Below are 27,614 nucleotides of genomic sequence, written 5' to 3' on the forward strand. Positions count from 1 at the left end.
TAAATGAGGAGTTTCTGCTGTTTATCTGGAAATAAGCAGATTGGTGGCTTTCTTGAAGGAAGAGAGGACAACAGTAAGGAGCAGAGACCCAGTAGGTGTGAGAAGGACAAAGGGAAGAAGATTTTCAGATGGAAAGACATAAACAGAGACAGAGCTGTACGTTAAAAGACAGGAAAGCCTGTCAGATTGCAAGGAGAGGCAGCAGAAGACAGCAAAGGATGCCCATAGACCCTAAAGCAAATGAAAAAAATGGATGTGGAAAGAAAATGGAAGAAATGGTTAATATAAAAAAGAGCTCACACACACACACACACAAACACACACACACACACACACACACACACACATCATCCTTCATTTTGTCTCTCTCTCTCTTATGGTCTGTCTTTCTACTTCTCTCAACTTGATGCCCCGGGTCAAATAACCATATCTCCATCTCAGAAGCACTTGTCATCCAGAGACCATAAAGGATAAAAATAATGCATGCAAATGCTTGGTCATGCACACACATACTCGTTTACACACGCACGCACATACACACACAAATGGATGCCTCCTATTAGCAGCTGCCATCATGGTTCACAAGTCTTTAATGCACACAAGGCCCTGTTTAATGAAACCTAGTGCACAATTATGGCCCGGTGCTGAAGGCCAGACTGGTGATGATGACAGAAGGTATAGTGTTGTGTTGGGTGAGATAAAAGGCTAATGTGAATGTGCACGCCTGCCAGATCCAAGGACTTCTGTGCAGAGTGAAGGGGCTGGTGATTAATTTATTTTGTGAGTTATTTGTAAATTTCATGTTCTGAGTCCATAAATCAGACGTCTGATGATATTCGCAAAGTCTTGTTTAACACTGGAAGCAGTTCCACAGTTTCTCAAATGCAGCTTGACTGATTTCCTCAAGAGTGAGAACAATTAAGACGATGTATGTGTGCAATTATGAGCCATATTAGAAGTGAACCATAATCACTCACAGATGAATGAATTTTACTGACCCAGGAGTTGACCCTTGAATAGTCACGCAAGGACACACATAGTAAGTAGTAACCACCATGCACAGCCACACACACACACCCACAAACACATTCACATTTTTGTCTCATTCCAGGTGTAACTTCCATGTTAAATATTTTGGAGCTCAAGTTTGGGGGCTTTTGGTTTGATCTGAGCAACTTAATCATATATACACATACCTCAGAAAAGCTGTGAGGGGAATTTAAGTTATGGAGGTAAAACTGTTCACATATCACATAAGGTCTAATTTCAATCTACAGCTCTCCTTAAAAGGACCCTCCAACTGTTGGTTTCCTTATATAGGCTATTATGAATTGGCTTTCATTATGTTTTTTTTTTTCTCTCTGTCTGTAAAGCGTCTTGAGCTGGGATTGCCGTGATTTGAAGCTATATAAATGAATTGAGTTGAACTGAATTGATTTGAAAAATAAATAAATAAATAAAATCTTTTTTTATATATATATGGCATTACAGCAATGCCATTTAGATATAGATTTGTATGTATGTATATATATATATATATATATATATATATATATATATATATATATATATATATATATATATATATATATATATATATATATATATATATATATATACACATATATATATGTACATATGTCTTTTTGTTTTGGCGGAGGTTGCCCTTTTAGACATACTCTGATGTGCACTGCCACCCATTGCAGATATGAGATTGGGATGGTAAAAATAGCTGCGCCATGGCCAAAGAATGCTTTATATTAAAATGAATATGATCAACATAATCGTGGAAAATGGGCTAGCAAGTAAAATTGAAAAAACTTTGTTTCTATTTTTTGTCCAAAGGTGAAATGTAGTTCAATAATTTTTTAATCAGTCTGATCATCGTATCCATAGAGCTGAGTGTAGAAATCTTAAAACGTCACTACATTTGTACATGGAACCAACAAGTACTGAAATTTTTTATTGTCATATTAGATAACCTCATGTAATACATTCTGTAGCACGGAAATGGCTTTATTTAATCGTAATGACTCATCTGATGCTATGTTGAAGGATAAAGCTTATCCCTCTTAATTTTGTTGTTTATTTTAGAAAAGTCTACAATTGCCAGATGAATGCTAATGCTGGTCATTTCTGTATACTGTGTAATTTCTCTTTTATATTCTGGCTGTCTTGTACGAACAGAAAATATGCATTTGTAATGTAGCGTAAGATAAGATCCTGGTCTGTAAATGAGACACTTAAAAAACAGAAAATGCTTGAAAAACTGAGGTGGAAACCTTTTTCAGCGCCTGTTTACAGAGAACCTGAAGTGTATCACAGTTTGCACAGAACACAAACAGGTCTGTAACATTATTGGGGCCCTGAAAAGTAAAGGTAATTGTACAAATTGTAGCATGCATGACACTTTCATGTAAGGTTACAATTTTGAAAACAATGGAAAAAGAGTGCCCTGTTTAGTAAAACTTCTATGTTTTACACTATGGATAGATGTTGTTAGCGTTTCTCTTTCTGATGTCAGGATGAGAGGCTTTTGTGTGAGTTTTTCTTCTTCACTTCTTTTAATAGACAAAGTGACTCATTCAGAATTTAATCACCCAAACCAAAACTTTTTAACAGCTACCTCATAAAATCACTTCAGTAGAAAATGTGTCATTTATAACGTGCCATTGTGTTCAATCCTCCTGCCCCAAAAAGCTCACTGAACAATGTGATTATAACCCTCTAGTTAAAACACAGCCATGTGTTACATGTGTGCAGCACATTTGACTGCTTCCCAACATGGTTGCTTTAATGCTCCTACAGCTGGAAAGCACATTGAGAAGTCCGCTCCCCACTTACCCCAGTGTCTGGATAGGTGGTCCAGCCCAGCTCTGAGGTAGTCTCTGTTGTGTCCAGCAGCATCACTGGAAGATGAAGGAGCAGAAAGGCAGAGTAAGAAAAAAAACCCAGAACGCCTTGCTTTCAGTTTGATGCTTTCAGTTGCTGCATAAAAAAAAAAGAGAAACAAAACCTGAGAAACTTTTACACACAACCTGAAATGATGAAATATTCTCTGAAGAGCTAACAACAACAAACTGTGTGTTTCTCAGGAAGAGTTAAACCATGGATCTACAGTCACTGCATTTTGGGAGTTATTCCTTTTGAGGGAGCTTGAGCAGTCAGATTCTTTTTTTGTTCTAAGATGTTTCCAGAAGTTAGACGTTGGTCTACTTTCAGTTAAAATAGGACAGATTTTGTTCACATTTTACTTTGATTACCCCCCCCCTCCCTGTGCAAAAATATCAGGGCAAGCTCCAGCTGTGTGCGTCTGTCAAACCTGATAACCGATGCTGGGTGATGATACGTTTTGGCACAATGTTCCGGGGATTGAAAAATTAAATGGATTGACCCGATGGGGCAACGTGATTAAAGGTCAAATTTCCCAACTTAAAAAGGCCATAACAGCCGCTGTCACGTTATGTTATAACTTAATGAGTTGATGCTTCTTCTGGTTAGGCCTCAGACTTCTCTGTTTTATAAGCTCAGTGTTCCACTGTTGCTTTGGGGCTAAACAGATATTTTCACTTTTCCTCTGATCTGGAATGAGGACGATGACACATATCTCTGTTAGGTAGAAGTATATTTTCCCATAATTTTTCTTTTTGGTTGAAGTGCTTCAAAAAGCACGCTGGCAAAGAACTCACGCACACGCACCAAGTGACTTTAATGCTGAGTGCCGCATGCTGACACATGGCAGCTTCCCACACAAAACTGAAAACCTTGAATTTTCCATTAGTATTCAAAAACTGTGGTGGCTGCTGTTCTTTCAATCTGGCACAGTCTGCACAGCGACTGAACACAGGCCAAAGTTTGTCGTGCACACAGAGGTGGCAAATGCATTAGACTTCAGGTTTGGATGCTTGCACAGATGGAGTTAATGAAGAAAAGCACACCGAGAATGAATCATCTACAGCGATGTGGACACACGTGCACAAGCAAGGCACTGTGGGAGGCTGGATTCATCATCATCTCTTTACAAATGAATAATCCTTGTGAATGTCGTCACATTTTTGTGCTTTTGTTTCCATTTCATATCACACAGTCACTAGCAAGAGAAAAAGAAGCTCTCTTGTTCTCTGTTTGGCAACTAGACAAAGAGCAACAGAATATAATGTCCATAATCAGAGTACATGCAGGGATTTAAAAATATATTCTGGCCCACTACAACAGTGGCCTGCAGAGATGGATATATTATTATTTATCTCATTTTCTGCCAGTCAAACACTGAGACATGGACCATATCCCAATGCCTGTCTTAATATCTCAAACAAACAACAAGGACATGATATCATTTGTGGCTTCTGCCGTAAATCGCCTCCACCTCTCTGTTCGCCGATTGTTCTCTGAACAGATTTTATTTAGGATTATACTCACAGATGGAGACCCCACAAATCTGTCTTCCAAGTCTTCATTCCCCAGTCTGTCTGTCGATTTTTACCCACACGCCTGTCTTAATGTCAGTCCCACTAAAGTCACACATTTTCCATGGAAGTCCTCCAGGATTTGGGGTGATATGAATTGTATCAAGAGTGGAATACAAATGGATTGTGACGGCTTAAGTTTATGCGGCCACAGGCATCAGAACAAATAGTTTAGCATGCAGTGTGTGTGTAAACTTGGTGAAAGGAACTGCAGAAGTGGCGAAACTAAAATCAGCTGAAGAGACGATACGAAATCCAACAAATCATGTTCCTCAAGTGACACATCTTTTGTGTATTTTGGTTGAGGATGCAACATAAGCTGTATGTGTGTGTGCAAGTCTTCATTGGTTGAGTCTTTGTTTTTGAAACAAACAAGATATGATACCTCACAAACATGTCAAGCATTACCATATCATGTACTGTGACCTTATTATCCTATTTATATCAGATATGATTCACATAAATGGCCAAAGTGTCATTCCAGATTCATTTAGCCCTCATCTTCAGGGCAAAGTCATGCATTAAAAATGCTCAGCAAACAATTTTGTCATTAATATTTATCCTCCTACAATTTCGTTTCTTATCATGAGAACTGAGGTCTTCACGTCACTGCTGCTCTTTTTCTGTTACAAACTTGTACATGGGGATTACATGCAGGAGCGCTTGAAGAGCTTCATGCATGTCTCATCGTGTGACCTAAGCAAGCTGAATAATTCACCACGACATCCTAAAATGAGCGCTGAGTGCCACACACCTTTTAAGGATTAGCCTGAGCGGAGGAATCATGGCTCCTGTGTGTATGAAAGATGACCACGGACAAAAGAGATGGACATTTAGTGGCAGGTCCACTTGGCAGTAAAAGTCCCTTTATTTAACTCTCAGACAGCCTCCATCTGCGACATCTCCGTTAGAGGTCCATCTGAGAGTCGAAACACTCAAGGTTTGTGACTGTTTGCAGAAGTACTGAGTCTGCAATCTGAACCTGAGTGCTGCGTTAATGCATGGCAGCCTCTCACTGCTTCTTGCTCCACTATTATTTTTTACCCACTTTCCTACCACCGTTCCTTTTCTACCTCCATCTGGTCCCCTCCTGTCCCTCTCATCTGCCCCATCTTTGCATGTGTGTATTATTTATCTAAAGAGTGACAGCAGGATATGGCATCCCTGTACGTAAAATAAGGAGATGCAGTGATGTTCCATTATTGATGCAGGATCCGCTGTTTGTTTGAAAACGCTTTGATATCCAAAACAAGCAAAATGGAAGACAATGGGCAAAGAGAGCACGGTTATGAAATGATGATATGAATGCACATCTGAAAGTGTATCCATCACTGATTTCCCCATCTCTTTCTGTCCATGATGTGGGTGTAAATGCACTTTTCTTTTGTTGCAGAGGTGACCTGCGTTAGTTTGTGACTGGAGTGTTCACTTCAGCTGAATGGCCCTCTATCTTCTGCTCTCACCAGCCTTTACTCAGTGTCCAACACTCTTCTGCTCTGTGTGACTGGGAATGCTTCAACACTCTCCAGCGCTAAATGTAGGGCTGTCGCTCATGTCCTACCTCTTGAAATCAGAAGTATGCTACTTTGCAGCACACCTCGTAGAGTTCCCCCTGACAGTCTGCAAAGAATTTCAGTGTTAATATTGACGAAGACTAAAGCCGGCTCGAGTGTGAGTTACATCAAAGTAAATAAAGAATACAAAGTCAAAGAGATTCACGCCTGCATGCACACAAACGCTCTCTCAAAAAAAAAAAAAAAAAAAAAAAAAACTTCCCACAGTGCCTGTAAGCATTTTAAGCAGCAGTCAGTGTGTTTTATCTTTTGTCCACTCATCTGCCCATCCCCACCCCTTCTTTATATGCTCCAGATGCTCCCACCCACAGTCAGTCAGTCAAGGACAAGGCCTATACTAAACCTTCATTATAAACAACCACAGTGAGAGTGATATGCCAAGACAGAGGAGGAGGCCGGAGGATTCAGAAAGAAGAGGAATTCACATGATTTCACAAATGAGCATGCACATGTCAGAGGGCGTTATCAAAACCTCTGTGGTGATTTAGATGAGTTAAAAAGCGCAGCTGCAAAAACAGCATTTAAGCCAGGTAAGATGACAGAGTGATGTCTGCAGTAAGTCATGAACAGGCAGCAACAAGCACAGAATTTCATAAAAGTTGGCTGCATCTTCATCACAAGTCTTTCTGTAAAGACTGGTTAGATTAGCTGTTGAAGGTTTGTCAGAAGTTATTTTATTTAAATCAAAGTACAATCTGGCCATCCTCTTGGTCATCAGGGAGGCAAAGGGCAAAGCTGGGATTTGAGAAAGAAGTATACATCAAGATTAAAATGTGTAAATTTTGGGCACATTCACATCAGACTTTTTGATTCAAATCCTGGTCTGTTTGCTCGGAAAGTCAGCTTCGTTTGGGAAAACGCAAATGTAACAAACAAATTCTGATCAAAGGAGCGGACTCTGTGTGCCTACAAACCCAGGTCTTGGTCCATTTCAAGTAGACCAAATACAGGAAGTGGACTATAAAGTCACACAAAAGTTACTTCCTGCATTTGACATAGTATTGCATTGTGGGTAAACGCAGGGCATTATAGACAAACTATAACAAACACACGTGAATCTCTAGAAATGGCTCATGGTCAAACATGGAGCCGTAACGAAGTAAACGCACCAATAGCTAGATGTTCAGAAGAAAAGATATCACAGGTGTTTGTCAGTACAAGAACAATCAAGTCTTGTCCTCGCTTTTGCTAAACACAAGTAGCAGCCCCACCTTTGGTGAGAATGGGGATATATCATACAAATGGTTTGGCTCATTTTCACCAAAGTGCAGCGTGAACTGGATCCCGGTCCACACGGATACACCCCCTACAACTGAGCCGGGTCCCCAATCAGACCGAGTCTTGCAGAATATTTTGATGTGAATGCACCATTAAAAAGTCAGAAATGGTGTGATGCAAGTCCCCAAATCTAAACAAGTCCATCAACTGCTGAAAATGATTGACACTTTTAAAGCTTTAAAATCATTTCCATTTTCACTCAAAACATCTTTGGCCCAATGCATCCCAATGTACACACTTTTTTCAACTTGCAGATCAACATCGACATCTTGCATTGATAAGTATTGTTAACAATATAACAATGAAATCAGAAGATTTTCTACAAAGCACAGAATGTGACTGGAATTTGAATCCCAAGTGGGACTTTTGTCATTACCTTTTTGTTTTATATTTGTTGTGACAGTTTAGTGGGACTGAGAAATATAACTAATCATATCTTTTAAACAAAAAACTGCTTAATAATGCTTTCAAAATACTGTGATTTTGGGTTAAAATCTGGTGGAAGTAGAGCTAAAAGCTGTCAGAAGCAATCCGGACAGGAGCAAACTGCGGCCTGCCCAGAACTGTAGGTCTCTGTTCGTTTTTAAGCCAACCAAATGCAGGAAATAGACCACAGCGTCAGGCTCTGTGGGTACATTGCTGTGTGAGAGGTTGCTCTGTATTACCCAGTAAATTAGCTAGTTTTCTTATTTGTTGTGCATCTTCTCATTCAGTAATTCTTGATTCAATAACACATTCCCCGCCTATGCCTGAGGCGAGGGGGGGAATGGGTTATTCAAAAGGTTTGACTGAGTGCACTGTGAAAGAAAGCTCAGTACAGCCGAATGCTGCAACCCCCCCAGTTAACCCAGCTTCCCAACTGTATTGAGTCTAGCAGGCAAGGTGTGAAAACAACCACAGAATGGCAAATAGTTGTGCAAAATGTAAGTATGTTGGTATTAAATAAAAACTAAACAGCACAGACTACTTTCTTTACCTTCTGCAAGAAGCACCTTTCTTGTGATGCATCTGGAAACAGTGGCATCACAGTGGGTCAGGCACTTGCCCATGCTCCTATGGCTTGTATTTCAAAGGTGGATTATTCTCTATACTAAAAAGTTCATCAAATCAAGTACACGCTGATAGTTGAAAAGAGGCTCAAAGAAGCCCAAAGAAGAGTCTGCATGAGACGAGTTGGAAGTAAGAAAGGCTTGGCTGTACTTATATTTTTTTATATACAAAACAAATGACACATTCAATATTGAGCTTTAAAGGTGCTGGCAGGCACATTTTGTTGCTCGGCCAGACTTGCATTTTCCCCTTTGAAGTAAGCTCAACACAAAAAAAGGAAAGCTTTAGGCTTTAGTTTCATGTCTACTTTACAGGCATAAGAGTGGTATCAGTTTTCTCACCTAACTCTCTGGAAGAAAATGGATTTCCCTCAAGTCTCAAATGATTAGGTTCACCTGTCCAGGTACTTTTACACCTCACTGTCCTCGCCTTTGATCAAAGGGCTTGAATTTAAAAGTCAGGACCGGATTTGAAACATTTTTGTTGGATTTGGCGGGATAGGAGGATTCGCTGGTCTTACTCATACTTAAATGTTCCTCAGAGGAAAGTAAACTGAGCATAGAGGAAGTGTAGAATCAACTAAAAAACATACAGTTACCATCAAAGACAAAACCTGCTCCAAACGTAGTTTCATCACCATCCCTGACTTCAAAAGCCAATATGAAGAAGGAATGTAAATGAGGAGATCAGTTTACTTCCTGAGTCATTTCTCAGCAGTGAAGCTTTAAAAGAACAAACTTTCCCTTACTCTAGTTTATCTAGTGCCAACACAACAACGGCAATCCAGCAGGTTGCTTTCAGGGTAATCCAAACTGAAAACTGCATCCCGGTGTCACGGGCGTACGTGCTGCATGATCATCTCTTGTTACATTTTGACTGTGTCTCTGTGCCTCACCACAGTGGTTTATTATCAGTGATGACATCTGTGACAAAGCAGAGTGTCCCGGCTCAAAGCTGCCTGAGGCCTTCAGTCTTTCAGATGCGTGATTCATTTTAAGGAAATGTGACCTGATGTCATTACAGTACTCTGAACAGCCACGCAAAATCCTGCTGCTTTTGAAAATTACATGTGAGATCTAAAAATAATGCCTGGTCAAAGATAAGTGTTGTGGTGTCAGTGATGGAGGGGATGTTGCATCCTCTGCTTCCCATCAGTGTGTGAGTTCTGCAGCTCAGTGCACATGCAGGCTGGGATGGGAGGAGGAAGCTTTTCAGGGGTGTTAGTAGCATCCGTTTTGCTTCTCTCCCGCTGTGACAAGTATGCCATTTATTTTCTTATCACACTTTTGCTAATTTATTGTGTCCTGGAAGAGCGGCTTATTACACCCATGATAGGACGGGTAATCTTTCTAATTAATACCAAGTGAGAACTAGAAACAAGTGACGGCAGGAAAGACAGCCCAGATGACCTTAAAGTGAGAATGTCAACATGCTGCTCAGTTTATTCAGGGTGGTGTGTTTGGAAGCAATCGCTTCCTTCCTGACTGCATACTGAGACTTATGTATGTAAAAGCAGAATTAAATCACTCTTTATTTGAATTTCATTTTTAATAACATCAGTTTCTAATGATAAAAATTGTAATGTGCATTGCAGAGTCCATCTTATATTGGTTCTAATGCTGTTAACAAGAAAGGATATGAAGAATGCATGAATTTTTCATTTGTTGATCTATAAACTGATGCAAAGATATTTAAAGTAGCAGTTCAACAACAGATAAGTACGGTGGCCGATGGGTGCAAACGCGCTTCATATAGCAATAAAAATGCAAGTGGGAAATGCTGCATGCATAGAAAAGTGCTGCAAATCCTCAAATGTAATGCAAAAGAAGAAAAAACGTGCTGCTAATAAATAAAAAGAACTGCAAATACAGAAAAGCGCTGCTTAAAGAAAAACATCTGCAAAAAGAAAATGCTGCATATTCAGTCTCACAACGGAAGTACTGCGGCGAGTTTCTACCCGAGAGACAAACAAAGCAGAAACTACACATTTCCATGTGTAGATAATATTTTTAATCATTTTCAGCCATTTGACTTCAACTGAGCGATGCTGGAAGCTTTTCTTTTATGAACTGCTCACCACAGGTCCTTCCACCATTAGATTAAGGTCAGGACTTTTCCAAGACATTGACTCTATTCTTCAGTTGCTTCAGTTACTATGTCTTGTGAGCTCAGAGCTGTTGTCCCACTGCATGACCCACTTTGTCTTGTGAATCAAGTTATTGATCGATGTCACAACAATTTGGTTCAGATTCACCTATATATTTCACAATTAATTGTTTTGTGAATGGACAACAAGCTATCCTGTTATATAGTTGAATCAAAATAGACCAAAACCACAATGTTGCCACGACCATGTTGGTCGCATGTAGCCTCTCATTTTATGCTTACTTTGTAACTTTTTACAGTCTCTTCTCTTTCAGTGATGCTTGTTAGTAAAGTCCTCCTGGGCGGGGTAACAGTGTGTTAAAACCTATCCATTTGAACAAACTCAGTTTGACTGAGGGTTGGTGGCTTCCAACCCTTTACAGCACCACTGAACTTTGGCAGACTTTCAGAATGACCCATGTGTTGATATCCAGTTGCTAGCATGTTGCGCACCACTGTAAAGAAAATGCAGCTGCCACATGAAGCCTCGGGGATGGAAAAAAGAAGTTGTGAAGCATCGTTTGTCAGCCTTGGACACTACAGGGAACTTATGGTTCCATTAATGTATATAAGGAATGTCAGCTTGCGATCAAATTAAGTCAGAAGTTCCACGCTCTAAGATGACAAGCATATTTAGTATTGCTTTAAGAAGTAGCGTTTTGACATGTTCTCCTGCGGGGTGAGCATTAACAACTTTCTGATGGCCTTAGACGTCTCCTTGTTTGACAGCTGTGTAACACCTTAATAAATAAATGAATTATTAATATTGAGAAACTCAGACAGATGCCTGCTAAACAGTGTCAATTCATATTTTATTGTCATCCCAGTTATTGAAAAAAAAAAAAAAGAAATCTATCTCCTGCCTCACCTTCTACTTAAATACAAACACTGCATGTTCCCTTTATTTTCAACAATAATTTGATTACCAAGTTAAACCTTTTTTTCTATTCTACTTGTGCTGTTTTTATGTAGGCTACTTTTAGGACTTGAAATATACAAAAGCTTCAAATATCTGAATTTATTTATTTAATGATATTAGAAAAATACAACAGAAAATAAAAATACAATTATTTTTTGTTGTCTGTTAAAAAATATATAATTAAAAGTTGATAAAAGCAATTACATGATAATTAGATAAACAGAAATAGAATAAACAAAAAGACAAAAGTGGTGTTTGGCAGCAACACAGACTTCAAGGGGATAATGACGTTTTAGATGAGATGAGAATTAAGAACCTCTGTAAGAGTTGCTCGGCAATGTGATACGTTTTTGCTCTTTCTGATGAAAGCGAAGTCTCCCCGTGGATACTTTCGTAAAAATGATGCAAACCAAAAGAAACATAAAAAGAGCTAGTTTATTCTGTATAATGTGTATCTTATAATATCCTCACATTGTGTAAAATCCTTCCTGAAAAGCACCTGCAGCTGCTGAATAAATGTTTAAAAAGTGACAGACTAATTTTCCAAATGCTGAAGAAGAAAGTAACACAGTGCAGCTAAAAACTCCAGTAAAGTACTTCCTAACCTTTATAAAATACAACATTTATCAAATTAAATTACTAAAGCTAAAATTGTTAAAGAAAGTATTAAAGCGATTGCATTTGGTTTTTTCATCAATGTTCATAACAAGTAAAAGATTTGGATCAAAATCAGAGCAGGGTGTTTTGTCAAGGCGTATTATGCATTTCACTAGTGGTACATGGCTCATTTGGAGAGATGTATAGCCCGATGAGCGTCACTGTATCTCTACTCATCCATGACAGGAAACGCTAAAGGAGCCTCAGGTGTGCCTCCTGAACAGGCATCCCCTTCAGCGTGTTGTGTTAATCTAAAGTGAACACACAATCTTCTACACACACCCAACATTTTAGAAGCAACAATGAGTCAACACATGCTGCATGTGACAAATCAAATGTGACCCAAGCTGTTTCCAGTTCATCTGCAGAAGCAGAGATACTTTTTTATGATTGCAGAAGTGGCAAGTTACAGGGATAAACAATTTTTCCCCCCAAAGTGATGAAAAAACTAATAAGTAATCAGTGTCTTACCTGCTGCAGTAATTAGAGTGTTATAGCTCGGAGAAAGAACAGCTTTCCTGACATTTAAAACAACTCAAAGGTTTTAAAAAAAAATGTAAAGTTGAAATGAGCTGTGTTGCAGCATAAATTAAAAATACTTAAAAAAAATAAACAAACAAACAGATGATTATGCAGAATTCTGTGTCAAAAGGAAGAAGCCTACAGCATGACTTAAACTAAATACATTTTGGAGTTCTGAGTTGTTTTCTTTTGTGAAAAAAATTGCTGTTTCGAGCTGTCGGATGTGGATTCATCTCTGATTTTCCAAACCGAGAGTGCTCTAATCCGTGTCTACTGTGGGTAAGACACTGACTGCTCATGAGTGCCACATACGACATCTAGTTGCACTGATGTCTGCTTTCCACATCTTGATAGTGTTGAATTGGACACAAATGCTTATGAGGAGGAAGGAGGAGATGGAGGAAGGCATAATCGACAGGCCTTTGTGACACTGAACCATTTTGTGCAAGAAATGAGTCATTCGACGTTCATCCTGCACAATTTATCCCACAGTCAGTGCACTTTTCTTTGTCCATCTCATTTGCAATTCTTTTTTTTTTTCACTCTGCTTTCAGTCACAGAAAGTTATGTTTCGGCATTTAAAAAGTATGTAATTAATGTCCATGATAGGGTGAAAAGAACTGTATTGTGATGGCTTGAAGGTTTTTTTTTTTCTATCAATATTTTCTCCGATGTCACATGAATGCTGCCTGACAAAAAACATGTCTATGCATCTGTAACCATTTCCCAACATGCAACAATGGATTGTAACACTTGGATTATACATCATTACTGGGTGGACTGGGCTGAAACATAACACATCCTCACAGCCTTTCAGACTTTTCCAGACTTCACTGATTCCAATCAAAAGCCAACTATGACCTCAGATCCTCCCTCCATCATATAGCTTGCTGTTTCCATTTCTATGGATTTATAAGGAGGTACATGCTATTAGGTTAATACTGTATTAACTAGATCTCTATTTCAATTATCAGAAGGCCCGTAATGCTGTGCAGCCTCTATCCTCTCTGCCATTCTGTCTCATCCAGATCCAAGCCATCTGTTACAATCGCTGCTCAAAGCTGTGGCATGACGCTTACATATATGTTAGTCCAGTTATATACTATTACTGACACACAGCGACACACACCTCGCAGTAAAGCCAAAGGGAGATGAGTGTGAACAGGTGCAGCTCATTCCAGCCTGCTGCCATGTCCTTTGGAAGTAATTGCGTGCTGAATGCTGACACACTCTCGAGTGTTTGGGACAAGATGTAGAAGCTATGTATAGTCAGACTCTAAAGCACTTATTACCCCTCAGCACACTTATAGAGACACACACACATTGGCTGCAAAGAAAAAAATGTAGTTTGAGTCACTTAGATTTCACAGCTTTCCGATGTCAGTGCAGTCTGTTCTGGTATTTCACTTAATGGACAAAGTCTCACATAGCCATCCATCATTTTCAGACTGTCGATCATCGTGCGTTTCTCAGACACACACTCACTCCTGCACTTTTTTAGGACATATAGTGTTTCCACTTAGCAAGCACAGCAGTGACACATCACAGCAGCAAGGAGGAGAAACATCCGTTGAGGACCCTGCTGAAATAAAGAGGGCAGTGGTACAGTCCTGGAGGGGGCAGGGGTCTTTGGCTGTCACATCTATGAGATCATGAGTGACACAAGAGGGCAAGGGGGTCGCCATTCCCAAAGGCAAAGAAAAAAATGGGTTATGCAACTTATTATTCATTTGTCTTCTGCCTTATTTCCATATTCTTTTGTTTTCAGAGCTTGAGAGGACCCCGGCACGCACCTGGCACTTCCATGCCAACAAAGTCCCATTTGATCTTCTGCAACTTAAATATATCTGCGGCTGCACTGAGACAGGCTAAACTTCAACACACAAAGAGCAGGACGAGCATGGGGAAAGGGGGGGGTTATCATTCAAGAGGTCCCAAGCTGCAGGTGGAACACTAAAGGTTATGTTCTCCGTGGCCTTACATGCAATAGTTTCACACACTGTTTTAAGTCACATTAAGTCATAAAGAAACATGTTCAGAGTAATGTTGCAGAAGCATCTTTTACTTGTGGGCTCATTACGAGCACATGATGAAAACCGCCATGCTCCAAACTCGCCATCATGCTACAACTATTAATGCGCACGAGAGTCACAGGTTTAACCTGAGCATTTCTTTTTTTTTAAACAAAAGTTTAGCTCTTACCTTCCTCAGCTGAATTAGGCTGGAAAAACAGACAGAGAGACAGAAAGACACTCCACATCTCCACTACAGAATGACACTGACAGACAGCGAGGAAGGGAGAGAGCATGAAAAAGAGAGAAAGAGGGAGATGGAGTGTGAGTGTGTGACAGAGCAAGAGGTGGGGGGGGGGGGGGGGGGGGAGGAGTCTGTTTGCTCCCTTTCTCTGAAAGCAAGACGGAGGAAGAGACGATGAGGGGGGTGGTGGATGGATGAATGAATAAGGGAAGGAGAAAAAATATTTACAGAGCAGCACATACAATGAGTACGCTGCCAAGCAGGGAGTTGAACAAAGCAGTGTTGTCACAGAGACAGGAGGAGACGAAGACATCCGAAAGTAGAAGAGGAAGACAAAGAAAATAAAAGCAAGACAGAGAGTGAGGTGGAAAGATTGATACAAGTTTTTCTGGTCTTTAAAACAACTGTCTAGACTTGTCTGACAACATCCTTTCCAGTGTTTCTCTAACGCCGGCTTGCAGACTGTGGCATCCCTCACATGTCTGGTCACTGTGCTAACTTGCATTTTTCAAGCTGTGGCATGTGAAACTGCCCAACTCCTTTTTCTTTTCCTGTCTGTCTTCATCTCTCTCGATTCTACCTCCATGGAAAATGAAGGTAATTAAGGCACATTTTTGGATGTTCTCCATCCTTCATGTGGTTTTCTTCTTCCTAACAACCCTCTTCTTTATTCTGCATCTCGCAGCCACACTGCTTGCCTCTCAGAACAGCTCTCCAGACAGTATGTAGACATGCAATATTACACACACACACACACACACATAGACACACAGAGTTGAAAACACCTACTGGTCCATGCATGCCACTCACTGGTCAACGTACAGTACTGCAGGATGTTGATGGGTTTTCATGCTCCAGTTCACAGAGATCAGTAAGAACGCTGGAGCCTCTTATGAAGAGATGTGGTGTGTTAGTTTGACACAGTTAGATGGCCCCATTCCCAGCCAGGGGGCCCTTTCCCCAAAGATGTGAGCTGCAAAGGACTGAGCTGCTGGAGTTCAAGACCAAGTGGAAACACAAAATTACAACTTCTCTGTTGTTCAGCCAGAGGTTGTTTTCTTTAGAATCACAAGAACTGAAGATAAATAACATAAAAAATTACAAAATACTTGATAAAAATGTGGAAATCTCAAAACAAGAAAGAACGAAAACCTTCTTCTCTATGTTTTTCCAATTGCTTTTTCTCATTTCCTTTTCTTTAAGGTTGGAGAAAGGCTAAGGAAAATTAAAAGGGTAGCAATGGATAAATTAATTCCATTCTATTTGAATAGAAAAATAAAACAGTAATTTGTATGGAACAATAGTGTTTCATAAATTAAGTGGAAAACAAATGAACAACACAATGCAAGATGTATAAAAATTGCAGTTATGTTAACTATTGCTACTTATTTTAGATTATAAGAAAAAAAATATTTTGATGCGTTTTTGGGATTTTATCAAACTATTAATTCATATAATAGTATCAAATTTCTAATTTATCATTAATTTTTCATACACATTTTTCCAAATCTTTTGTTTGTATCAGATTCATTTTTTCCCTGTTATTATTATTATTATTATTATTATTATTATTATTATTATTATTATTATTATTATTATTATTATCTTTAAAAAAAAAAAAAAAAAAATATATATATATATATATATATATATATATATATATATATATATATATATATATATATATATATATATATATAGATAGATATAGATAGATAGATATATATAGATATATATATATATAGATATATAGATATATATATATTTTAATTCAGTTAGGCACTAACACAGAGACCACAACTAGCTTGTGCAAAAAAGATAAGGCAAACAGTTTTTGCCTTTAAAAATTAATGATGACAAACATTAATGTTTAAGGTTTAAAAACTAGTCATTAATAATGACTACTTTAAAATAGTAACAGTCCTTTATGACAACAACATGGCGGTGCATTTCAGGGAACTTCACCTTTTCTGGATTTAAATGTGAAATTGTGTAAATAAAGACAAAACAATATAAAAGCAAGCTAAGCCGCTGCATGTTTAAGACAGCTAACAGAGGGTTTGTTTGACAAAAATTGGTTTTAATTTTGCAGAGTGGCAGATGCATGAAATGTTCTTGATAAACTTTTTCATAATGTGTGATTATAGACAGAAGAACTTTGCACAGTTGTACACGAGTTCAGCCAGGAGTCCCCTCAAAGCATGCAAGCTTTCATTTCAACTTCCAGTAAGAAATGTGTGCTCATCTTACCTTTTACTTCTGTTTATTTTCACAAAAAGCATTTAAAAGAGCCGAACGTATCACACAAATATGAATACTGTGGGAAACATTATTGCAATCACCAAAGCAACAATGCAGAGTGCAAAGAAGAAAAAAAAAAAAAAAAAAAAAAAGGAAGAAATATGAAAAACAAATACCCAAAACCATACACCACCAATATATTTACACATAAAGAAAGCCACAGACAATAAATAAAAAAATTTAAGTAATTAGAAAGTAGTCAAATTGCCAAAGTGCAAACTGCTAAGCTGAAATAAAAATGTGCTTCCAGAACAAACACCAACAAAACCATTAAAAGCCCATTAAATTATGCTACAAGAACAAATCATGATTCAGTAACCTTAGAGCCTCAAATATATACAAATCATTTTAATTAGACACAAAGACATTTAATTGCATTTTCTGTACATTAACAACTAAAATAAATACAATTCATTTAGTGTTTTTATTTAACACATCCTCTCTTGGGGCTAATGTCATGCTTTGAATAAGATGTGCATCAGGTAGAAAGCAGACACAAAAACTGCTTCCATAAAAAGACTCAAGTGGAAATATTTTACGTTTGAACATTTAGAAACATTGTTTTCCAGATAAGATTCTTTGTGATCCACGATGCAGTAGTTTTTGTCTTCAAAGAATTTCAAGTACATGATGGATAAATGCATTTTCTTGACAACTAGAAGCCATAAACACTTGCACACTTATCTCGCCTGGCTTTTTTAATCAAACATCAAACTTTTCCCTTCATGCTTTAAACAGCTGCATTATTCAGATGTTTTCCTGCAGTAAAATCCTGAAACAAAAGCAGTAAAGCTAAAGCTTTTTTTCTTTTTTTTTTTGTAAGGGTACAGCCTTAAAAGAGTTTTTTTTTCAGACTTGGCAGTGCCAGATAACATCTCTCTCATCCTCCCACAGACATTATATTTAATGCATGCACTTTTAGGACATAAACACAGCTGAATCCAAACAAACACACACAACTCTTGACAGATGTGTGGCAGGATGAGATCTGAAGTCTTTTGTCTTTTATGTGCTTAAAAATCTTGATTTTCAGTCTATAATGAGGCCTTGATGCATATCAGAAGGGAAGAGGTAATTGTGCAGCACCTCCATCGATGTTTTTCTACCTTGTTAAGACAACATGGTTCCCTCCCCCTGGCTGGGGGGCATTTTACGCAGGCACACAAGCTTGCAAGTCAGTCTCTTTTTGGGTCAAACTACTAGGCTCCAAAACCAGCTTTTCAAGTTTGACCTCAATACATAAAACCCCTTAAAGCCTGCAACCATTTAACACTGAAAGCAGCTGAAAACTTTAATATATGTTGATCCTCTTAGGTGGCACAATGCTCATAGCCAGCACAAGGATGAGAACCTCCTTAAACATTAAGTAACGGCAGTACAGTTAAGTTCAGCCAAGATTATCGGGAATTCTGTCAATTACTGAAAAAATTCGGCCTGGGGAGAGTATAAAAACACTTTAATATTTTTTAAAAGGCATATTTAAACATTTTCCTGTAAACAAACTATTAATTTTTTTCTGCAGTACACACCGTTGGCTTCTTCCAAACATGTCCTGCTGTTCTCCTGCTGTAACTCCTGAGTTATGGTTTATTACTCCTACAGTGAAACAGCTTTGTCTGTCTTCCCTCTCTTCTCTATGGAAGTTCATTGTTGCTGTGGAGGAAGATCCACCATGGGAACCTTTTCTGTGGGTGACATGGGCGCAGGTTCTTTGTTGTCTGGCAGTCCAACAACCACTGCCTCAGGCACAGGGGAGTGAGCTGGTTTGGCGGCGAATCCCTGCGCAATGTCATCAAAGGTCCGTCCTTTTGTCTCTGGGACTCGTAAATAGGTAAAGATGAAGAACAGAATCAGGAGAACCATAAATATGAGGAAGACGTAAGGACCGCAAAGTTCCTGCGAGAGGAAGGAAAAACCTGTGAGACAAACTGCAGGTCCCCTCATGAAGCTAAAACTAATGATTTACAGTGTACTTGAGAAATACCTCTAGTTTAGGGAACCCCACCCCCACCAGGAAGTTGGCAGTCCAGTTGGAGCAACCAGAAACAGCCATGGCTGCTGGACGAGGCCCCTGGGAGAAGAGCTCAGCCACAATGAACCAGGGAATGGGACCTGGACCCATCTCAAAACTGGCAACAAAGCTGAACACGGCCACAATAGCCAGATAACTTAGAGACTGGTTGGTCTTCTGCTCACAGAAAGAATGAGAAGAGACTTGGGTTAATAAAACATTTTAGTAACATTAAGTTCACAAACAACAAAACGCTCACTCACCACTAAAGACAGGGAGATGGTCATGACTAGAGCGCTGATCGCCATTCCAGCCAGTCCAATCAGGTGCAATGTCCTTCGTCCTGCCCGCTCAACCAGGAACAGCTGGTGTTCACAGAGTAAAACCAGTTTATAGACAATCAACTCATAACATGTAGCCACATCTGTATACCATCTGTATGGGCACTTACAGAGACGACCGTAAACACGGTGTTAACGACACCAGCCCCTATGGTGGCGTAGATAGGCTGAGTCACACCGGCAGTTTTAAATATGCCTGTGGAGTAGTAGAAGACCTGACAGGGGACACAAACAAAGCATTTTTATTGTTATTGTCTTCATAAAAAGGTCATCCTCACATACAGATAAAATATATTAATTCTCAGTTGTTTATTATTAGATACTACAAACATTTCAAATTCACAGTCATACCTGAGTTCAGAACTAGCTGTAGCTGACTCATATTTTTAATCAATAGGATGACATCAAGAGTAAGAGGGTGTCATTATATTGAAAGGACCTGGATCTATCAAAGTTGAAGTTTAATATTGCAAACAAAACGTAGATTGTTAGGCAAATATATTTATACTAAAGTAAATAGAAATACTGCGACGGACTGGCGAGCTGTCCAGGGTGTACCCTGCCTTTCACCCGAAGACTGCTGGGATAGGCTCCAGCTTCCCCATGACCCTTCATTAGACTAGCCAGTTAGGATAATGAATGAATGAATGAATGAATGAATGAATGAATTAATAGAAATATTATTTTTATGAACAAATTAGACCCAACTAGAAGAATTTTGTCTGGAATAAGGACAGCACTGCTTTTCATCACAAAGATTCTTTACCATCTGCAAAATATGGTGGTAGTATTATCATGGTTTGGGCCTGTTTCTCGGCATCTGAGTCAGGACTCAGTTAAAGAAAGGTTAAAATGTTTCAGCCACTTGCAGATATGCACTGCTGGATTATTTTTCTACCCTTTCATTGTGTTTTTCTGCAACTTTTTTTTTTTAACTAGGTGAAAATATGATTACCTGTTTTGGTCATATTAATGCTAAAAAATGCAGAAAATGCAAAATGACTCCCTACAATAAAGAACTGATATAACTCCAATGTAACCGTCTCCATTTGTAATTTGACTTTTTTATTTTTGCACTGCACTGGCTCCTGAGGGAAACATCTGGTTCATTAAAGGTTGAATACGTCATTATGTTCACTTGCTAGTCACACTGTGGATTAATTTGACCTTTGTCTTCATTTGCTGCTGAAAACAACATTGATAAACAGTAAGATGAGGATTAAAAAAACCCCATAGGTGCGCAGTGAAACTGTAGTTTTGAGTGATAATTATGGGTTTTTTCATGAAAAGTATGCAGCAAGTTTACTGAATTTAATTAATGTTGAACTCTGTTTGCTGGTAAGTGGCATATGTCATGGCTAATGTGCTTATTGGAGTACAATCAATGCTGTAGCCTTAGGCATAACAGCTGCTATGCTTTGATTATATGGTCTGAGACAACAACTGCTAATGAATATAGTCAACCTGGTCACATCACCTTGTTAACAACATATTTATCAAACTCTCTTTACTTGGTCCTGTCTCCTAGGGATATTGCACTCTATCTTGAGCAAAGAAGCTTCTCTTGTCCTGCCCTTGTCAGAAATACTTTGATCAGGTAAGTGAAGGCTCCTCTTTAAGAAGACTCCTCGCTGCATTCATGTAGACTGATGGGAAAAGATGCCTACTCACAGCGTTGATGCCAGACAGCTGCTGAGAAAGCTGAAGGATGATAGCAATAATGATCGGCTGGCGATAGTTCGGAGAGCGGAACAGTTCGAGGACGGTCACTTTCTTCTCCATGGACATCTTCATTCCTTCCTCCTTCATCTCCTGAATATCATCATCCACATCTTCGGTGCCACGCAAACGCACAAGTGCTGCAAGATAAGGAGAGAAAGTGGATGAATACAGATAATGATTGGCATATATTCACATAACTAACTAGGAGAGAGGCTGAAAAGGTCTTGGAACATCATGTAACGCTTCCATTTTAATGAGTCAAAGGCTATAATTAAAAATAAATAAGTAATTCAGAATCATTAAAAGTTTAATGTTTCCATCTTGAGAAGGTGCAAAATGATGTGCATCAAACCTTTTCTGGCTTCCTCCTCCTGGTTGAGGACAATGAGGAGGTAGCGGGGGCTTTCAGGGCAGAAGGGCAGCAGGATGCTCTGCAGCACAGCAGGCAGGGCAGTCAGGGCGAGGAGCAGAGGCCACAGGTAATCTGAACCCAGCAGAGACTCCAGACCAAAGATCTGAACACAAGAGACAGAATGCATGGAGTAAAAGAGGCAGACTATTTTGGGGTCATTTCTATAATATTGAATGCACACAGCCAGGTGTAGGTGAGCTGTTTTGTGTCACGCCATGGTTTAGAAGTATTTCAGACTTTTTCTGTTTTAGTTGAGGCAACCAATTTATCTGTTAAAGAACCTTTACACACATATCAGTGGAGCAATACAAATATTTTTATCATTTCTTGCGCAAAATATCTGAAGAAAGCAGGTTGTGTTTGAATAAGTTTTTGTCAAAAAGCATCAGAAAGTTGTGCATAAGTGAAGGCTAATTGTTGAATGAGTGAAAAAAAAAACAGAATCCAAAGAAATACAGATCAAGATCAAGTAGCAGAAATCCTTCATAGTATACCTGTGCCACCAGGATGCCGATGACAACACCCAGTTGATGCAATGTGCCAAAGGCTCCTCGGACAGCAGTGGGAGAGATCTCACCCACGTACATGGGAGTCAGCCCTGTGCACAGACCGCAGAACACACCGATGATCAACCGGCCGATGATAACCATCTCAAAAGATCGACTCAGAGAAGACAGTCCCATCAAAGCAGCACCCAGCAGAGCCAGGATGTTAGCAATCACCATGGACTTTCGCCTGGAGATGAGAGACAAAAACACAAGAACCATGTCAACCAGAGAAAAATCCTGCCACACTGCACATGGACTTTCCCACACTCAACCGTGCTAACATGTCATATTTAGACATAATGTAAATTTAAAACAACAGAATGGAAGATATTTGACATATACATTATTTATATTGTGTAAACCAAGATATTTATTAGCATTAATAGTCACATTTTTCTTGTAGCACTCTACTGTAATGATTTCTTTTGCCATTTTTACCTGCCAAATTTGTTGACCATAGTCCCAACAGAGAAGGAACCAACCATGCCTCCCACACTAAAGATGGCCACAGCAAAGCTCCACACCATGGTGTTTGCTCCTTGGGTAAAAGGCTCCCCATACCGGTCCATGGACACATTCTGGAAAAAGTCCCGCAGTTTCTGGGAAATTAAAAATAAAGTGAATTAAAGGGCATAGTTGGAAGGGGTTACTTTAAAGAAACATTAAATACTTCCCTCTAAAAAAAAAGTTTTATACATTTCCACAGGAGGGCAGTATAGCTTCTATCATTGTCATAATGTACAGAAAAAAAGACAATGGATCAACTTACAAAAAAACTACAATCATTGCAACATTAATATCAGAAAATATTTCCATCCTTTATCAATGTAGGCATTATTCTCACCCATTTAACCACATCTTAATCTCAGCTCGCACACACACACACACACACACACACACACACACACCTGCTCAGGCGCATTGATGACCCCAGTATTGTAGCCAAACTGTAGTGAGCCAATGACTGCTGTTGAAACACAGAAGAGGAGGTAAAGGGTCACCTTTTTCTTGGGCTGTTAAGAGAAAAAGACAGAAAGTTATAAAAGATTACTGCAATAATGGAGCTCCTGAACAATCGTCCCTCAGTTTAAACGGTGGATGTTGCCTGTTCCTGGCTATACAAAGCTCTGGTTGTTTACAGTGACACTGGCAACTACACACAATAAGCCTTTCAAAATGCTCTCGCTCCCTGTTTTCAGATCGCTACATAAGCAGCTGCAGGCACACAGCTGACACTCTATGATTTATACCTCTGAGGTATTTCTCAGATAAGTCGCTAAAGACACCCAGAGAAAATAAATCCTACTGTGAATGTTTTCTCCTCCCGGTTTAACAATTAAAGTGGGCTTAGGCTCATAATAACCAGCTACTACACCTGACTATAATTGGTTACACAGCAGGATTTGCTGCAAAGGATTCAGTCTGAATTGTCCAGCAAAGCAGAAATGAAAACACTCATTCTAATAAAGCAATGCGTCTAAGCATGGTATGAAGAAGCAGTGAGCTAATAACTGGAAATTCCAAATGCAAGTTTCATTTTAACTTAACAAACTCTTTCAAGTCAGATCTCTTGAAAGCACTGGGAATGTGTACAGTGTTGATTTAAACTAAGCTCATTAATGAATGGAAATGGATTTCAATCATGCAGCTTGCTTCATGTATTATGCTGTTCTGCTGATTCAACACTAAACTGACTAATCAGCATCACTCAAGAGATCAAGACACAAACTTATCAGGCCAAGCACAGAAAGCTCTGTCCTGTTTCAAAGAACTTGATATCACTATGTGCACAGATAAAGTAAATCAGTCTTTAAATATCTTCACAGACTTTGAAGCACTTTGTTCTGAATACCAGTAGGAACAAAGTGCCTCAATATGCAGCACAAACAAACAAAACTACCTGTTCCTGTTTTATAGTTTTCTGTTGCAGTCTTGTGGCCAGCACCTCTTTACCACACCATCAGAGAACCAGATGGTCCTCTCTGACAGCTAAACTAATGCTACAGTAACTGGGTTTTAGTTCTTAATGTTTGTAGCAACAAATATCAGTTGGCTATTAATTAGAGTGCCACATGGCATAGCATGAAACAGCATGCAGCAGGAAGTCATGAATTACATGAAATAATGATGCAGGACTGGTAACGGAAGCTAACGAACGGTTGCAGCTGATAAACAAGCCACACTGTGTTTCTCAGGGTGATATCACAATTAAAAAAAATACAATCTGCTGATGCTTGATTGGCCTCTATCTGACAATATTTTGAATGTTTTGCTCTGTGTGACACATACACAACGCTACATGTACAAAAAAAAGTATTAGTGGAGGAAACACAAAATGTTCTGACTCAACAGAAGGTGAATATAGATGACAGAGACATAAACCAAATCAAAGAAACAAAGGAAAAATGGATTTTACATTTGAGGATCATTTACACATGAACAAAAGTGTAATTATGCATCCTGAAAAATAGTTTGCAAAGTGGCGGCATGTGAGTGTGAGTGTATATGAAATAGAAATATTGATCGAATTTGTAGGTAAATGCAGGAAGATTGCACCTTCAATCCGCTTCTTTTCAGACCAGCGCCTCTGAAGAAGGTGTGACCAGCTGAGTAAAATGTGATATTTGCACAATAGTGTCATTCAATCATATCACGCTGGTTGGTTTCAGTGGTTGAATCAACATGTTGGTAGGCATGTGGTTGCACAGACATGCAGTCACTGTCTTAGATGAGGACTTTTCTGTGCACATGCCATGTTGGTTCCATGTATTATCCAAAGCCAAGCCCATGACATTCATTGCTCAACATCTGAAGCTGCATTCCACAGTATGAGTGGCTCTAAAGTAAAATACACCCACTGACTGAAGTTTGTGAGTGAAAATGAAGGTATTGTGTAGCATTGTGCAACAGTCGTTTATATGGATTTAGATATTAAAAACCTAACACCAGAGAACAACAGCTAAACTGGTCTTAAGGTGGTATTTCATTTCTCAGCTTCAAATCATCACTGTTTCTGAGATTTTCTGGGCTTATTTTTGTAGTATTTCTTACTGATGAATTAAATAAAGAAAATAAATAAATTATGCAGGTTGCAAGCAGCCTAACGTTAATGCTCAACTTCCACATTCATGTCATCTTCAGTTACTCTCCCCATTGCAGATTAAGTAAGAATTTTAAGTAACACCCATGCAAATGAAGCAACCGTTTCTAACTTCTTACAAGAGACAAACCACAGGAAAAGGCTTGCAAAGGCGCGTGTTCACACAGAAGCAGAGAAACCACAAATGACATTACAGGTGTATTCAAATGTCATCAACACCAACTGCCTTCTTTGGCTTATTATCCCTGCAAGCATCCTGTACTCTTCTGCATTGTTGAGCTGTTCCATGTTTCTCTTCAGCCCAATCTCTCTGTTATTTCACTCTTCCCCATCCAACCTTCCCATGGAGCATGCAATTAAATGCAGGAAACTAAGACGCATGCATGTTTAGACATGTCACCCAACAGTCCTGTCTACCAGTCCTACTCTCTTAGTCATGCCCTGAACTGTTCAGCTCCCATCCGGAGTGCTTGCTCATACCAGGGTGGAAAAATACAGGATACAAACCTTGGAGATATGGTTCACATTTCTTTTGACTTCAAAGTGAATTTTAGCTTTACTCGTGTGACCTTTTGTTAAAAGATTAAAGGAAAAACAGAAGTAATATAAAAATACCCAGGATGTATTTTACTAAACCATAAGTAGGAAAAATTTCTGTTTACCTTGTCGTCCTCCAGCGGCTGCATCTTTATCTACGCTGCTTAAGAGAAGATATTCAGATGAACTTCCTGTTGACTCTTGGAACCAGGCCGAGGCTCATAAGGGTCTCTTATTCCTTAAGAAGACACTTCTGTGCAAAGAATTGGCAAGAAAATCTGAAAACAAGCAAACATAAGAGCCATGTTAACAAAGTTCATTCTTATTTTTACTGCAAAAAGGTCGAACGTATCAAAATATTTAAATGGTTCCTGAAATTTACAAAGGAAACATTTACTGTGTTTTAAAAGCTTTGACCACTAACCTACACATATGACAAACCTAATGGTCAGAGATGGTGCAGAACTCTGTGGTAAAAGCAGCTGATCTTTTTCAGCACTGAAGTCAGCAGCAGTCAGTCAAAGCCAAGCCCAGATGGCAGGAGACCCCTCCCTTTGCTTCCATGTTAACCCTCCTCTTTTGCTTTACGAAATTAGGAAATTATGAAACGTTATGTAGCCTACTTCACAGACGTAAATTAGATTACAAGCTTCTTTCATCTTTTGTGTTATTATACAGAATAAAACCTCTAACTAGGCTAGAGACAACCTGGTGTGCAACTGTACGGGGTGTCAGTGTCCAGGTGATGTTGCATCTATGTATGTGTATGTATATGAATGAATAGATAGATAGATAGATAGATAGATAGATAGATAGATAGATAGATAGATAGATAGATAGATAGATAGATAGATAGATAGATAGATGTAGAAGCACACTAAATTGCTTGAACTGTAATAGTTCAACTGTAAAAGTAGAATAAATGTACATCCATCAAAATACATTTAATTTATAGCGATAAGCACATAAATAATGAGTAAAGTAAAATATTGTTTACCGTCATGAGGAAAAGTTTCAGTCTTGAACCAAACTTATCCGGATCTGTATGTTATGACAAAAGTTCAGCCCGTCTTTACATCTGGGAGGTTTTATAGAAACATGAACACGACCACCGTCATGTTGATACTTCTTACTCATATGTAAATGAGGGGGGGTTGTAATTTGGTGTCGTCATGTCTGAGGCAACAACGTAGCAGCGCTTCCGCTAAACACATTCAGATACGGAGACGTGCTCGGGCGAACGTGCTGCTTAAACGGGGCCCGTCAAAGGAGTCTCTGTGCAGCTGCTGGTGGCCCGTCCGCCGCCCACAAAGGACGCAAGAACAAAAGCAGCCAGCCCAGAGGTCAGATGCAAAGCCTGATCATGCAGAAATCATAAGACCGGCTCAGTGGGTGGTAAACAAAACGGGTGCCCCACTAATTCTTCATCTAATCTTCACAGCCACCTAAAAGCTCATTCAGGAATTTAACAAATTCTGAGAAAAAAAAATCTACTTGGTAGTTTAGAGGTTTTCTCTCTTTAATTTCTTCTCATATTTCTTCTAAAGAGACAGGCCAACTGCTTTCCATCTTTGATGGGCATTTTTGTAATTAAAATAGTTCACATTTAAGTTCTTTATTTCTGCTGGCTCTTTAACATCTGTTATGTCGCTAAGGAGAAAGTTGTTTACATGGGAAAGCATCTGATTGAGGTTTCCTAAAGGACACCTAAGCCAAATACCTGGAAATAATACCTCAGATCCAGACAAGTTGACTTGGAGACATCAAGGTTATAG

General features: G+C 39.1%; 2 protein-coding genes across 2 annotated transcripts in view; both read right to left on the minus strand.

The window, feature by feature from the left end:
* ephb6 (eph receptor B6) overlaps positions 1-14,871 on the minus strand; it is a gene marked incomplete at its 5' end in the record, with an annotated part of 49,742 nt that extends 34,871 nt beyond the window's left edge. Inside the window, 2 exons of the mRNA XM_079240644.1 lie at positions 2,845-2,909; positions 14,814-14,871. Coding sequence (XP_079096770.1) covers positions 2,845-2,909; positions 14,814-14,871 — 123 coding nt within the window. The remainder of the gene's footprint in view (positions 1-2,844; positions 2,910-14,813) is intronic.
* A 3,941-nt stretch (positions 14,872-18,812) lies between these two features.
* slc2a3b (solute carrier family 2 member 3b) lies at positions 18,813-26,952 on the minus strand (the record flags this gene model as incomplete). Its single annotated transcript, XM_079240240.1, has 11 exons — positions 26,837-26,952; positions 25,965-26,117; positions 23,111-23,215; positions 22,641-22,801; positions 22,149-22,389; positions 21,595-21,757; positions 21,192-21,379; positions 19,631-19,735; positions 19,443-19,544; positions 19,153-19,356; positions 18,813-19,064 (listed from the first exon to the last, which is right to left on the minus strand). The coding sequence occupies exons 2-11, from the start codon at positions 25,986-25,988 to the stop codon at positions 18,813-18,815; spliced, it is 1,545 nt and encodes a 514-aa protein (XP_079096366.1). The 5' UTR covers positions 25,989-26,117; positions 26,837-26,952.
* Between the last annotated feature and the right edge of the window lie 662 nt (positions 26,953-27,614).

This window comes from Telmatherina bonti (assembly GCF_933228915.1).
Source record: "Telmatherina bonti genome assembly, chromosome: 5".
In the NCBI taxonomy this organism is placed as follows: Eukaryota; Metazoa; Chordata; class Actinopteri; order Atheriniformes; family Telmatherinidae; genus Telmatherina; species Telmatherina bonti.